The sequence below is a fragment of the Salmo trutta genome, chromosome 24 (assembly GCF_901001165.1).
Source record: "Salmo trutta chromosome 24, fSalTru1.1, whole genome shotgun sequence".
Classification (NCBI taxonomy): domain Eukaryota; kingdom Metazoa; phylum Chordata; class Actinopteri; order Salmoniformes; family Salmonidae; genus Salmo; species Salmo trutta.
Window position 1 is genome coordinate 27634078 of NC_042980.1, and position 12984 is coordinate 27647061.

Below are 12984 nucleotides of genomic sequence, written 5' to 3' on the forward strand. Positions count from 1 at the left end.
TTAGTTAGCAAGCTGTTGTGGAAATAGGCTAGTCTAGCTTAGGGGTGTTTTTTTGGCTTATTGTTTCTTTGCTTGGGTCCAGCTCAGCCCCTTTTCTCACACCCCTTTACCGTGTGTTTAAAATAAACCTTTTGAGTTTGACGGTAGATTTTAGTTGTCTGTGGTTTTTGGTTCTCACTGTTCTTTATCACTATTATAATTTGCATGATTTATGTTACGGGTCTCGTATCCATCCCCCTAGACTGCTGGGCCAAAGGGATTTGTAACAATTGGCTTTAAATTGTTTACCTTGGGTCAAACATTTCCGGTAGCCTTCCACAAGCTTCCCACAATAAGTTGGGTAAATTGAGGCCCATTCCTCCTGACAGAGTTGGTGTAACTGAGTCGGGTTTGCAGGCCTCCTTGCTCACACACGGTTTTTCAGTTCTGCCCACAAATTTTCTATAGGATTGAGGTCAGGGCTTTGTGATGGCCACTCCAATACCTTGACATTGTTGTCCTTAAGCCATTTTGCCACAACTTTGGAAGTATGCTTGGGGTCATTGTCCATTTGGAAGACCCATTTCCAACCAAGCTTTAACTTCCTGACTGATGTCTTGAGATGTTGCTTCAATATATCCACATGATTTTTCTTTCCTCATGATGCCATCTATTTGGTGAAGTGCACCAGTCCCTCCTGCAGCAAAGCACCCCCACAACATGATGCTGCCACCCCGTGCTTCACGGTTGGGATGATGTTCTTCGGCTTGCAAGCCTCCCCCTTTTTCCTCCAAACATAACGATGGTCATTATGGCCAAACAGTTCTATTTTTGTTTCATCAGACCAGAGGACATTTCTCCAAAAAGTACGATATTTATCCCCATGTGCAGTTGCAAACCGTAGTCTGGCTTTTTTTATGGCGGTTATGGAGCAGTGGCTTCTTCCTTGCTGAGCGGCCTTTCAGGTTATGTCGATATAGGACTCGTTTTACTGTGGATGTAGATACTTTTGTACCTGTTTCCTCCAGCATCTTCACAAGGTCCTTTGCTGTTCTGGGATTGATTTGCACTTTTCGCACCTTAGTACAGTCATCTCTAGGAGACAGAACGCATCTCCTTCCTGAGCGGTATACATTTTTACATTTTACATTTTAGTCATTTAGCAGACGCTCTTATCCAGAGCGACTTACAGTAGTGAATGCATACATTTCATACATTTTTTTTTGTTTTGTTTTGTACTGGCCCCCCGTGGTAATCGAACCCACAATCCTGGCGTTGCACACACCATGCTGGCGTTGCAAACACCATGCTCTACCAACTGAGCCACACGGTCTGAACATACACCATGTTCCCCCTACCTTTCCTCTCCAGAGAAAGACACGACATCATCTTTGTCTTTATACTCCAGGGCCTCCTACCTTTCCTCTCCAGAGAAAGACATTACATCATCTCTGTCTTTATACTCCAGGGCCTCCTACCTTTCCTCTCTCCAGAGAAAGACACTACATCATCTCTGCCTTTATACTCCAGGGCCTCCTACCTTTCCTCTCTCCAGAGAAAGACACTACATCATCTCTGTCTTTATACTCCAGGGCCTCCTACCTTTCCTCTCTCCAGAGAAAGACACTACATCATCTCTGTCTTTATACTCCAGGGCCTCCTACCTTTCCTCTCTCCAGAGAAAGACACTACATCATCTCTGTCTTTATACTCCAGGGCCTCCTACCTTTCCTCTCTCCAGAGAAAGACACTACATCATCTCTGTCTTTATACTCCAGGGCCTCCTTCTCCAGAAAACTGAGCAGTTTCTCTCTGCTGTAGGGGCCGGTGGCTGCTTTCCCTGTGTGGTCCTTCTGACGCATCGACGCTGGCAGCAATGCATTCTGGGGGGAGACACGGAGGGGTGGATACATGGGTTTATTTACTGATTGATCAATTGGTGAATTCATGTGCCACGTTTAAAAACATTAGGGCTGCATGCGGTGTTGTGTTGAGTTCCTATGGTTGTCTAGTTAGTGGATTCATCTCCATGCTGTAAATAAGTGAAAGACAAGAAGAATGTTTAAGGTCCTCTCTACTTGAGATGTAACAACACATTGTAAGATTCCCAATACTTCTGTTGGGGTGTATTGTGTAATATCACTAAATAAATGGCTGTTTTATCTCACTCTGGCCCTTGAAAAGGAAGATAACCCCTCCAGGTCTTAGTGAGGTTTTCACTACTTTGCTCCTCCTCTACTCTGCTGCGCCTCCTCCTCCTCCTCCTCCACTCTGCTGCGCCTCCTCCTCCTCCTCCACTCTGCTGCGCCTCCTCCTCTACTCTGCTGTGCATCCTCCTCCTCCTCCTACTCTGCTGCGCCTCCTCCTCCACTCTGCTGAGCCGCCTCCTCCTCTCTGCTGAGCCTCCTCCTCCTCCTCTACTCTGCTGTGACTCCTCCTCCACCTACTCTGCTGAGCCTCCTCCTCCACTCTGCTGCGCCTCCTCTTCTACTCTGCTGCGCCGCCTCCTCCTCCACTCTGCTGCGACTCCTGCTGTGCCTCCTCCTCCTCCTCCACTCTGCTGCAACTCCTCCTCCACTCTGCTGAGCCTCCTCCTCCTCCTCCACTCTGCTGAGCCTCCTCCTCCACTCTGCTGAGCCTCCTCCTCCTCCACTCTGCTGCGCCTCCTCCTCCTCCTCCTCTACTCTGCTGCGCCTCCTCCTCCTCCTCCTCCTCTACTCTGCTGAGACTCCTCCTCCTCCTCTACTCTGCTGCGACTCCTCCTCCACCTACTCTGCTGAGCCTCCTCCTCCACTCTGCTGCGCCTCCTCCTCCTCCACTCTGCTGCGACTCCTGCTGTGCCTCCTCCTCCTCCTCCTACTCTGCTGTGCCTCCTCCTCCTCCACTCTGCTGAGCCTCCTCCTCCTCCACTCTGCTGAGCCTCCTCCTCCACTCTGCTGCGCATCCTCCTCCTCTACTCTGCTATGACTCCTCCTCCTCCTCCTCTACTCTGCTGCGACTCCTCCTCCTCCTCCTCTACTCTGCTGCGACTCCTGCTGTGCCTCCTCCTACTCTGCTGCGCCTCCTCCTCCACTCTGCTGAGCCTCCTCCTCCTCCTCCACTCTGCTGCGCCTCCTCCCCCACTCTGCTGCGCCTCCTCCTCCTCTCTGCTGAGCCTCCTCCTCTTCTACTCTGCTGCGACACCTCCTCCTCCACCTCCTACTCTGCTGAGCCTCCTCCTCCACTCTGCTGCGCCTCCTCCTCCTCCTCCACTCTGCTGCGACTCCTGCTGTGCCTCCTCCTCCTACTCTGCTGTGCCTCCTCCTCCACTCTGCTGCAACTCTTCCTCCACTCTGCTGCGCCTCCTCCTCCACTCTGCTGCAACTCTTCCTCCACTCTGCTGCGCCTCCTCCTCCACTCTGCTGCGCCTCCTCCTCCTCCTCCGCTGCGCCGCCTCCTCCTCCTCCGCTGCGCCGCCTCCTCCTCTCTGCTGAGCCTCCTCCTCCGCTGAGCCTCCTCCTCCTCTACACTGCTGCGCCGCCTCCTCCTCCTCCTCCACTCTGCTGCGCCGCCTCCTCCTCCTCTACTCTGCTGACGGCTGCATGACGGTATGACGGCTGCATGGTCCCATGGTGTTTATACTTGCGTACTATTGTTTGTACAGTTGAACGTGGTACCTTCAGGCATTTGGAAATTGCTCTCAAGGATGAACAAGACTTGTGGAGGTCTACAATTATTTTCTGAGGTCTTGGCTGATTTCTTTTGATTTTCAAGCATGATGTCAAGCAAAGAGGCACTGAGTTTGAAGGTAGGCCTTGAAATACCTCCACAGGTACACCTCCAATTGACTCAAATGATGCCAATTGGCATATCAGAAGCTTCTAAAGCCATGAGATCATTTTCTGGAATATTCCAATCTGTTTAAATTAAAGGCCCAGTCAATTTAGTGTATGTAAACTTCTGACCCACTGGAATTGTGATACAGTGAAATAATCTGTCTGTAAACAATTGTTGGAAAAATGACTTGTGTCATGCACAAAGTAGATGTCCTAACCGACTTGCCAAAACTATAGTTTGTTGACAAATGTGTTGAGTGGTTGAAAAACGGGTTTTAATGACTCCAACCTAAATGTATGTAAACTTCCGACTTCAACTGTAAATCTGAGATGCTCCATTTAGTAGGATATGCTATATTTCATATGTTACTGTATGTATTAATTTGAAGATGTCCATCATCCATTTCGCATGATATGTTAAATTGCAATACTTCAATATGTTACAATTTAGCAAAACGTGTAATATTTTACGAATTGTAAAACATGTCACGAATTCCAATTTGTTGTTGCTAATGTTAGCTAGGTGGCTAATGCTAACATTAGCTAGGCTAGGGGTTAGCGTTAGCTCAGCTTTTCCCAAACTCGGTCCTGGGGACCCCAAGGGGTGCATGTTTTTTTTTATTCCCCTAGCACTACACAGCTGATTCAAATAATCAAAGCTTTATGATTAGTTGATTATTTTTATCAGCTGTGTAGTGCTAGGGTATAAACCAAACGTGCACCCCTTGGGGTTTCGAGGGCCGAGTTTGGATAACTCTGGGTTAGCTAAAAGGGTTAAGGTTAGGCTTAGAGTTAGGGGAAAGGTTAGCTAACATGCTAAATAGTTGCAAAGTTGTTATTAGCAAAAATTGGTCGTGATGAGATCCGAACACGCAACTAGACATTCTCGTGATATGCGTTTTTGCCTTAAGTTTGGTCTCATGTAACCATACCAAACGTAACATCATACTCATTTGGGTGTCCCAGATAGACTATACATAACATAGTAAAGCACATCAGACAAGGCTGCTAAACTTGGCCTAGTAAGAAATTGGAAGGTGAAGTGTATGTAGACCTATTGAAGAAAAGCCATTCCCATCTAAAGTGGCTAAATGTTACTTCCCATAGTCTACTTATGAAAACACTTGTCAAAGTTTAGGTAGCCCTATACGTCTACTCCTACAGTACATATCACACTGATAATTCATTATTAATTAAGCCTTATAGGACTCTGTCAGCAATATTTTCACTGATCATCATCTTTGAAACCAAGATCAGTTAACTTATTAACATTTAAATTTAACTACTATAATTAACCATTTGATTATTTGTAATATTCACTTTAACTCCACTTGACATTAATTAAAATAGGCTACTTTAAATAGTGTGTGTGTATGTGTGTGTATATATATATATATATATATATATATACATACACACACACACACACACACACACACACAATTTATTAGATGTCTTTTAGACAAACTTTTTTTTTCAATGACCTAGCCTATTTTATGATCACATTGGATTGCAGTAAAGCAGGTTAGCAGTCACAGATGAAGGCCTACCTGAATGTAGGTTTAGTAGGCTAGCCATGACAAAAGAGCTAGCATACAACCAACTTCTGCAAACGCCACACCTTTTCTGCAAAGTTTCTGGTAATTTTCAGGGAACGCTACAATAATTTGCTTTAATAAAGTATTTGTTCATAGTCGGCACACCATTTATAAAACATTAATGCTATAATAGTAAATGTCAGCAAGTTATTCATAAATGCTTAAGCCTATTTATGCATTATTAACTGCATTCATAAATATTACACTTATAGCTCAATGGATGATTAGCATCAATCTGAGAAACCATTCTTTCAACAATCCTTAATAAATAAAGGAACATTTTGGTGGGAGGATTTTTAAAATAGAAACAAAGACGTCAAATAAATAATATAGAATGTACTGTGAAATCTTTATTAAAGCTCTCACACAGATTTGGTGTGTATGTACAACATGGTAGCAGTGTTCCATAATGTGTGTGTCCGGGTGTGCGTGAGCATATGTGCATGTGTGTGTGACTGGCTCTGCCAATATGGTCACTACCAAGTGTTATTTTATACTCTCCATGGTATCAGAAGATCTTTCATTCAACAGATTTCCTCCTCACGTTGGTCATTTGAACATTCATAACATGACAACACTGTCCTCTCCCAACAGCCCATCTATCCCATCAGATGTTCAACAGACTGTTCTTCTCTGGACACTTTGTCCTCTTGCCCCTCACAGGCATATAATACCTCAGTTCCTTCCAGAAGTGTGAGGATGAGGAGAGAGAAAGTGAGGAGAAAGAGGGCGAAGCCAGCTCCCCTCTCTTCTCCTTCACCTCCTCTTCTCCCCACCTCCCACACCTCAACCCTCTGGTCCTCCTACTCTTCCACCAGCAGACAGCGCCCTGGCGCTCCCGGAGGTGGCGCACCGACTCGGGGAAGAAGGCGAGCTGTGTGGGAGTGATCTCTTCCAGCTCCACCAGAACCACCTTAAGGGAATCCTCCAGCAGTGCACGGTGCATAGCCATCTGCCTCTCAAAGCTCTTCCAGGCCTCCAGGACATCGCTGCTGCTGCTGCTGTCACTCTGACCTCCACTGCAGAACGTAGAGCCAGTGTAGACCAGGAGGAGACGCCGGCTGGCCCACATGCTCTCCTCCACAGCATCTACTATGGCTAGAGGGTGTGGGCGAGGAAGGAGAAGAGGGAGAATGGGTATTAAAACACTGTTTTATGATTAAGATGGTTTCAGAAGTTCTTTATGATTTCAGAAAGGTTCCACATATTTAATCATCATACTACGTGTACTAACGCCAAGGCTTTAGCTCAGCGGACTAACACAGTCCTGTGATGCCCAGGAGCCCCAGGTTCGAACCCAGTCAATCACATGTGCAGATGTCTTACCTTCCCCTGGTTGGCTGTCCCGGCCCAGAATAAAGAGCCTGTAGCCACACCTCCCCTCGAGAACCTGGGGCAACGTGTGGAGGGCAAACATTTCCACCTCCCCACTGGCCACGCTCCCAGACAGATGGGGATACGCCACATATGCATCATACAGCTTTCCATCAGACTCTGCCGCATGCAGAAGAGGGTCAAAAACAACAGGTGTGTTAGTGCTGGGCTAGAGCAAAAGCCTCCACAGAACTGCCAAACGGAGGAGGCTTGGTTATGTCTGACACCATAGTTACTTGTGTTTTATGGTTACATGGCCTATTCATTGCCTCGTAGAAAACTGCATCTCTCTCTTTCCTCTGAGTCATGGAAATGATGTGCTGGCATCGCTGTGGGATGTGCTACAGTACCTCTCTACACTTGCTGCTGATTTTACTTGTGGTCAGGTGGGGAGTGTGAAACAAGCAATGCAACGTGAGTGTGTGTGGGCCTGGGAGGTTGTGGTGAGATATACTTTATGTAATCTGGTGTCGGAATGTACGTTTATGTTAGTGTGAGGTGTTTCCATTGTGTGAATGCACAGTATGTGTCGGAGCCAAAAGGCCCTTTAAAGAAGAATTATAATTTATGATTAATTTGAAGGATATGCATTATTTTTTAGATGATTACTTATTTACCTGAGCCATGATTGACAGCTTGAACCTGCCCACACTACTGGGAAGCAAATGTCAATATGGGGAGGTAGTTTTGGAAGCTGGGGGGGGGGGGGGGAGTCCTAGCACTGGTTGGAGGCTACACCACTAACATTTCATATTATACTTTACACATAACACACTGAGGTACAAAAGGCATTGCATTATTGAAAGTTTAATTTAGTTATGAATGAAGACGTGTGGCAAATTAAGGAACCCTGATTCTAAAGGAGAACAAAGGAATAAAAGATGTTGAAACTTAAATCAACTATTGCTAGGCAGTGGCAAATTTAGATTTGGAATCCACTACAAGTTGGAAACTGTAGCTCTATGGATTTCGCACGCCAGTGACTGACTATTTGGGAAACAAAGCACATGGAGCGCATTAAATAATGAAATACGGATGCGGGATTTATGAATGAACAAAGTTAAAGATATCGATAAATAGATGAGTTGTGCGTGTAAGGATACAATAACTACATGGAATAAAGGAATGTTTACAATTGCTGTTGATTGTTGCTACTTGTGGGGATTGTAAATATTAGGAAAATCGTTGAAACGTGTTTGTCATAAGTCTGCTCAATGCGCACTCATGGAATGGAAACAGTAAATCAGTGTGCCTGATCAACACAACTGAAACAAACACGAGATTGCAAATACAGTTTGGATTGGATATGATCGTGATTGAAATGTGTTTTTGCGTAAATAATGGATGACAACCAAAGACGACATGGATAAAAATGTCTGAGGCCATGGCTGCTGAGCAAAAACTGACTAAGCTTATTGGCTCTTGTAGGGCAAAGCTTAGAATATTAACGGAATTAAATAAATACGCTCATGGTTAAAAAAGAAAATGTTGACCAAGTGACTTTTCTTGCTGATGGGTTTCAAAGTATACTGAATGAATTCATACAGCTTCATCAATCTATTCAAGCTCTATTATAGGATGATGAAAAAGGTGGGGATCAAATGGATTGGTTCGACCCAAAATAATAAGGTTTGAATTTATGGATAAATGGGTTGGTGATGCAAATTCTCTGGTCACTGAACATCCCCCTGAAATAAATGCCGATGACAGAGTGTCAAAAAACTCTAGAAGATTCTCAAAGACTTCATCCACAGCTTCAAGTCGGATAAGCGCTGAAGCTGAAAGAGCTGCTCTCTTGGCCAAGGCAGATGCACTCAAAGATAAGCACCAAGTTGAGATAGAAGAAGCAAAAATACTAGCTGAGCTAAAAGTCAAAAAGTAAAACCTGGAAATGCACACCCAAATTGCAGCATCTAATGCCCCTAAAAAAGGAATGGAAGAACATGAAGATTCCTTACAAAATGGGACCAAAGACGCCAAAGGATCGCATGAATTTATATCATGAGGAGTCCAGAAGAATGAAGCCTCTTAGAACCCTGGAAAAGTTCTCAATAGAAGACAGATTGAACTCACCAGAGGAGGATGAAACGTACACTAGTCCTCACCTGAACCCAAAGCGCAGTCAAGATGCATGGCCAAGGAGTAGCCCCCAACATATCATCATGGCCAGCAGGTGGCATCAATATGCCAAGAAATTCTGAGCAGTTTATATTTGCTGATGTCTGACCTACACAGACAAAATGAAGTGACTGAACTCTTTGTCAAGCAGCAAAGGTTGTCACTAGATCCTGTCAGAAAAATTCTGTGTTTACAGGTGACCTACTTTAATACCAGTCATTCATAATAGCCTTTTAACATGGTATTGACAGCAAAGCTGACAGCACTCAAGACAAGTTTTATTTCTTAGAGCAATATAAATTACAAATGGTCAAGCAAGAGAACTAGTCTGCAGCTGTCATTCTGGGGTGGGTTACAGGGAAGCTAGGAGGCTATTAGAACAGCATTTTGGAAATGGAATGAGAATATCAACTGCTTACATCGAGAAAGGTTTGGGCTGGTCTGCCATTAAAACTGATGGTAATGCTCTTCATGCATACGCACTGTTCTTGCGACAATGTTGGAATGTTATGCTACATATTGGATTTATGGATGAAATGAATGTCACCTCAAATATGAGAATAATCATTTAAAAATTACCATTCAAACTTAGAGACAACTGGAGATCTGTAGCCTGTAATATTCAAGAACGAACTAACCAAGGAGCTTGTTCTCATTGAGAGGCAGGCCCGCATCACCTCTGATCCAGTCTTTGGAGATGTCCAAGACCCTTTCACTGGGAAAAAAACTCCAAACCCCAAACTCTAAAACCAAAACTTCAGCTGAAGTCAGGCAGCAAAAGGAAGCTATGCTACACTTTCACCAAAGTGAAATGGAAACAAGTCAGAAAGTTGCACTGTAAAAACTATGCATGTTCTGTTGTGGCGACCACACTATGGAAGCATGCAAAAGGATGAGGTCAAAGCCACAAAGAAAAAGGTAGCGTTTCTAAATGCATCTGCTTTGGATGCTTGATTCAAGGTCATATGAGCAAAGATTGTGTGCACAAGGAAATGAACGTGATATTTGTGAGAAAAAAACACCCGTGTGCTACACATTAAAGTGGAGGAGAGGGTTGAAAGAGACAACAGGACAGTGTGTGCAGTGCTATGGTTTCTCTTCCTACAAGTGGCCACACAGGGGCTGGCAATGAAGGCTGTAGTCTTGCCATCGTGCCTGTGCAAATCAAACATTCTTAAGGAAGCAAAATCATACAGACCTATGCCTCTAGATCCCAGCAGTTCAGCAACATTCTGTACGGAGAAGCTTGTCAGATCTCAACATCAGGGGAAAGAGAACAGGCATTCTGTTAAAGACAATGGGACAGAGGAAACCAGTGGGCTGTTACAAAATAAACAGACTGGATGTATGTGGTTTTAGAACTTCCAGAGGTATACACTCATTCCCGTCACAAAGGAAAGTATCCCCTTACAAGATCTTATCAGGCATTGGTCATATTTGAATGAGGTCACTCTTAACAGTATTGATGCAGATGTGGGACTTATCATTAGGGGTAATGCCCATAAGGCATTAGAGCCCTGGAGAGTCATTAGGAGTCAAGGGACCCTATGCTGCAAAAACTGTCCTTGGTTGGATGGTAAATGGATCACTCGGCAGCAGTAGCTGTCATGACGGAAATGACGGGCCATGTGTGGCAGTGAACAGAGTATCAGTTGATAGCTTAGAACAGGTGCTGATCAAACATTACAGAGACTTTCCAGAGCTCACACTGAGAAAAGTGAATTATCTGTTGAAGACCAGCGCTTCCTTCAAATTGCATCTAACTCTGTTACACTTAAAGAAGGACACTACCACCTTCAACTACACTTTCGGAAGGAGGAAGTGAATATGCCACACAATCGCCACATTGCACAGCAACGTGCTCACAACCTCAAAATTAAGTTTGAATATAATAAAGTGTTCTTTGAACATTATAAAGGATTTCTAAATGATGTGTTAAAGCAAGGGCATGCAGAAAAGGTGCCTCAGGACCAGCTGCTCCGGCAAGATGGACGAGTGTGGTACATCCCACAACATGGTGTGTACCACCCAACAAAGAAAAAGATGAGTGGTTTTTGACTGTACTGCTTCGTTCAAGTGTAACAGTGTAGGTTCCGTCCCTCTCTTCGCCCCAACCTGGGCTCGAACCAGGGACCCTTGCACACATCAACAACTGACACCCCACGAAGCATCGTTACCCATCGCGCCACAAAAGCAACGCAAGGGGAACAACCACTTCAGGTCTCAGAGCGAGTGACGTCACTGATTGAAACGCTATTAGCGCGCACCACCGCTAACTAACCAGCCATTTCACATCGGTTACACTAGGTCACTTCACTCATCAAAGAGCTGCTGCAAGGCCCAGATCGTTCAAACACCCTCCTAGGCGTGTGGCCAGGAGCCCATTGCTGTAATGGCTGACATAGTGGGCATGTTTCACGTCAGAGTATCCCCTCAAGATGTGGACTTCCTGCGATTCCGCAGGTGGCCTGATGGAGACAAGCCAACCACTGGCTGAATACCGGATGACAGTTAATCTGTTTGGAGCTCCTCTCCCAGCTGTGCTAGTTTTGCACTAAAGAAAACCGCAGATGACAACAGGGATAAGTATGATGATAAGTTCATTTTTACAGATCTTATGTGGATGATCTTCTGAAATCGGTGCCCTCAGAAAGTGAAGCTATCACTCGTCAACGATCTGAGGGCCATCTGTGCAGGAGGATTTAGGCTCACAAAATGGATCTGCAACAGTCGTGCTTTTCCTGGGCTCATTGCCTGCTGAAGAGAGAGCCAAGGATGTTAAGGAGCTCAACCTGGATAAAGAGACCTTACCAGGGGACACAGACCTTGGAGTGCAGTGAGATGTTCAAGAGGACACCCTCTCTTTCAGAACAGCCATGAAAGCCCAGCCAATCACCAGAAGAGGCATATCATCAGTCGCCTGCTCTGTGCATGACCCTCAGGGTTTTTGTTTCCATTTGTCCTGACTGGAAGAAAAATACTCCCAAGAGCAGACTGGACTGTGGATGGGATGAGGAGATGCCAGAGGTGTTTGTTGTGCAGTGAAGGAAATGGCTTTTTGATTTATAACAATTGACTGGTTTCCACATGTCCAGATGTAATAAACCGTCTGGTTATGGAAAAGTTAAGTCTGCCCAGCTTCATCACTTCAGTGATGCCATTGAGGCTGGATATGGAGTGGTGACCTATCTCCATCAAATAAGCAATAACAATGACCATCATGTAGCTTTCATCATGGGAAAGGCTTGTGTGGCACCACTTAAGCAAATGACCATCCCCAGGCTGGAGTTGGAGGCTGCTGTTCTGGCTGTGAGAATGGATTCAATGCTGAGAGATGAGCTTGAAATCAAGTTGGAGACAAAACTGTGAGGGGAAATCAAAGAGATGTCATTAGATGACTCAGAGGTCAAGAAGATCACTGTGAATCATGTAACAGCCAAGGAACTTCAGGATCCAACTGTTGGAACACTTCTCAGAGTGGAGATGTTTAAAAAGAGCTGTAACATGGCTACTGAAAGTAAGACTTGTTCTGCAGCAACTGTGTCAGAACAGAAAAAGAACTGACAGAAAGTAAAGATAAAAAGGCTGTAGAAAAGCATATGAAGAAGTTCAGAGCTTCCTTGGGTGCTCAAAGCTTGTCTGTCGAGGACATGGCACAGGCTGAGAAATCCATTGTAAGATGCAGCCAATGGCAATCTTTCACTCAGGAGATTGCTGATCTGGAGGAAGATGGGCATGTCAAAACAAATAGCACCATCTTCAGACTGGATCCTATTCTGCAGGATGGACTACTGAGAGTTGGAGGAAGGTTAAGGAGGGCTGCAATGCCAGAGGATATTAAACATCCAGTCATTCTTGGTAAAGGCAGCCACCTCTCCACACTCATCTTGAGAAACATACACAATCAGATTGGACACAGTGGATGGAATCATATGCTCTCCAAGTTAAGACAGAGGTATTGGATAGTGCATGCTAACTCTGCTACAGGGAATATCTTAAAGCATGCATCTTCTTTCGACGACAGACAGCCAGAGTGGGAGAACAGAAGACGGCTGACCTCCCCAAGAGCCGTGTATCACCTGACCTGCCACCACTTACAT

At 45.1% G+C, this 12984-nt stretch overlaps 1 protein-coding gene across 3 annotated transcripts in view; it reads right to left on the bottom strand.

The window, feature by feature from the left end:
- Positions 1–5719: 5719 nt before the first annotated feature.
- The window catches only part of zmp:0000000936 (interleukin-1 receptor type 1), a 32958-nt gene continuing 25693 nt past the window's right edge, over positions 5720–12984 (bottom strand). For all 3 annotated transcript variants that reach the window (XM_029711661.1, XM_029711660.1, XM_029711659.1), the window contains exons 10-11: positions 6719–6886; positions 5720–6490 (exon numbers count right to left, since the gene is read on the bottom strand). In XM_029711661.1, coding sequence (XP_029567521.1) covers positions 6000–6490; positions 6719–6886 — 659 coding nt within the window. In that variant the 3' untranslated portion in view covers positions 5720–5999. The remainder of the gene's footprint in view (positions 6491–6718; positions 6887–12984) is intronic.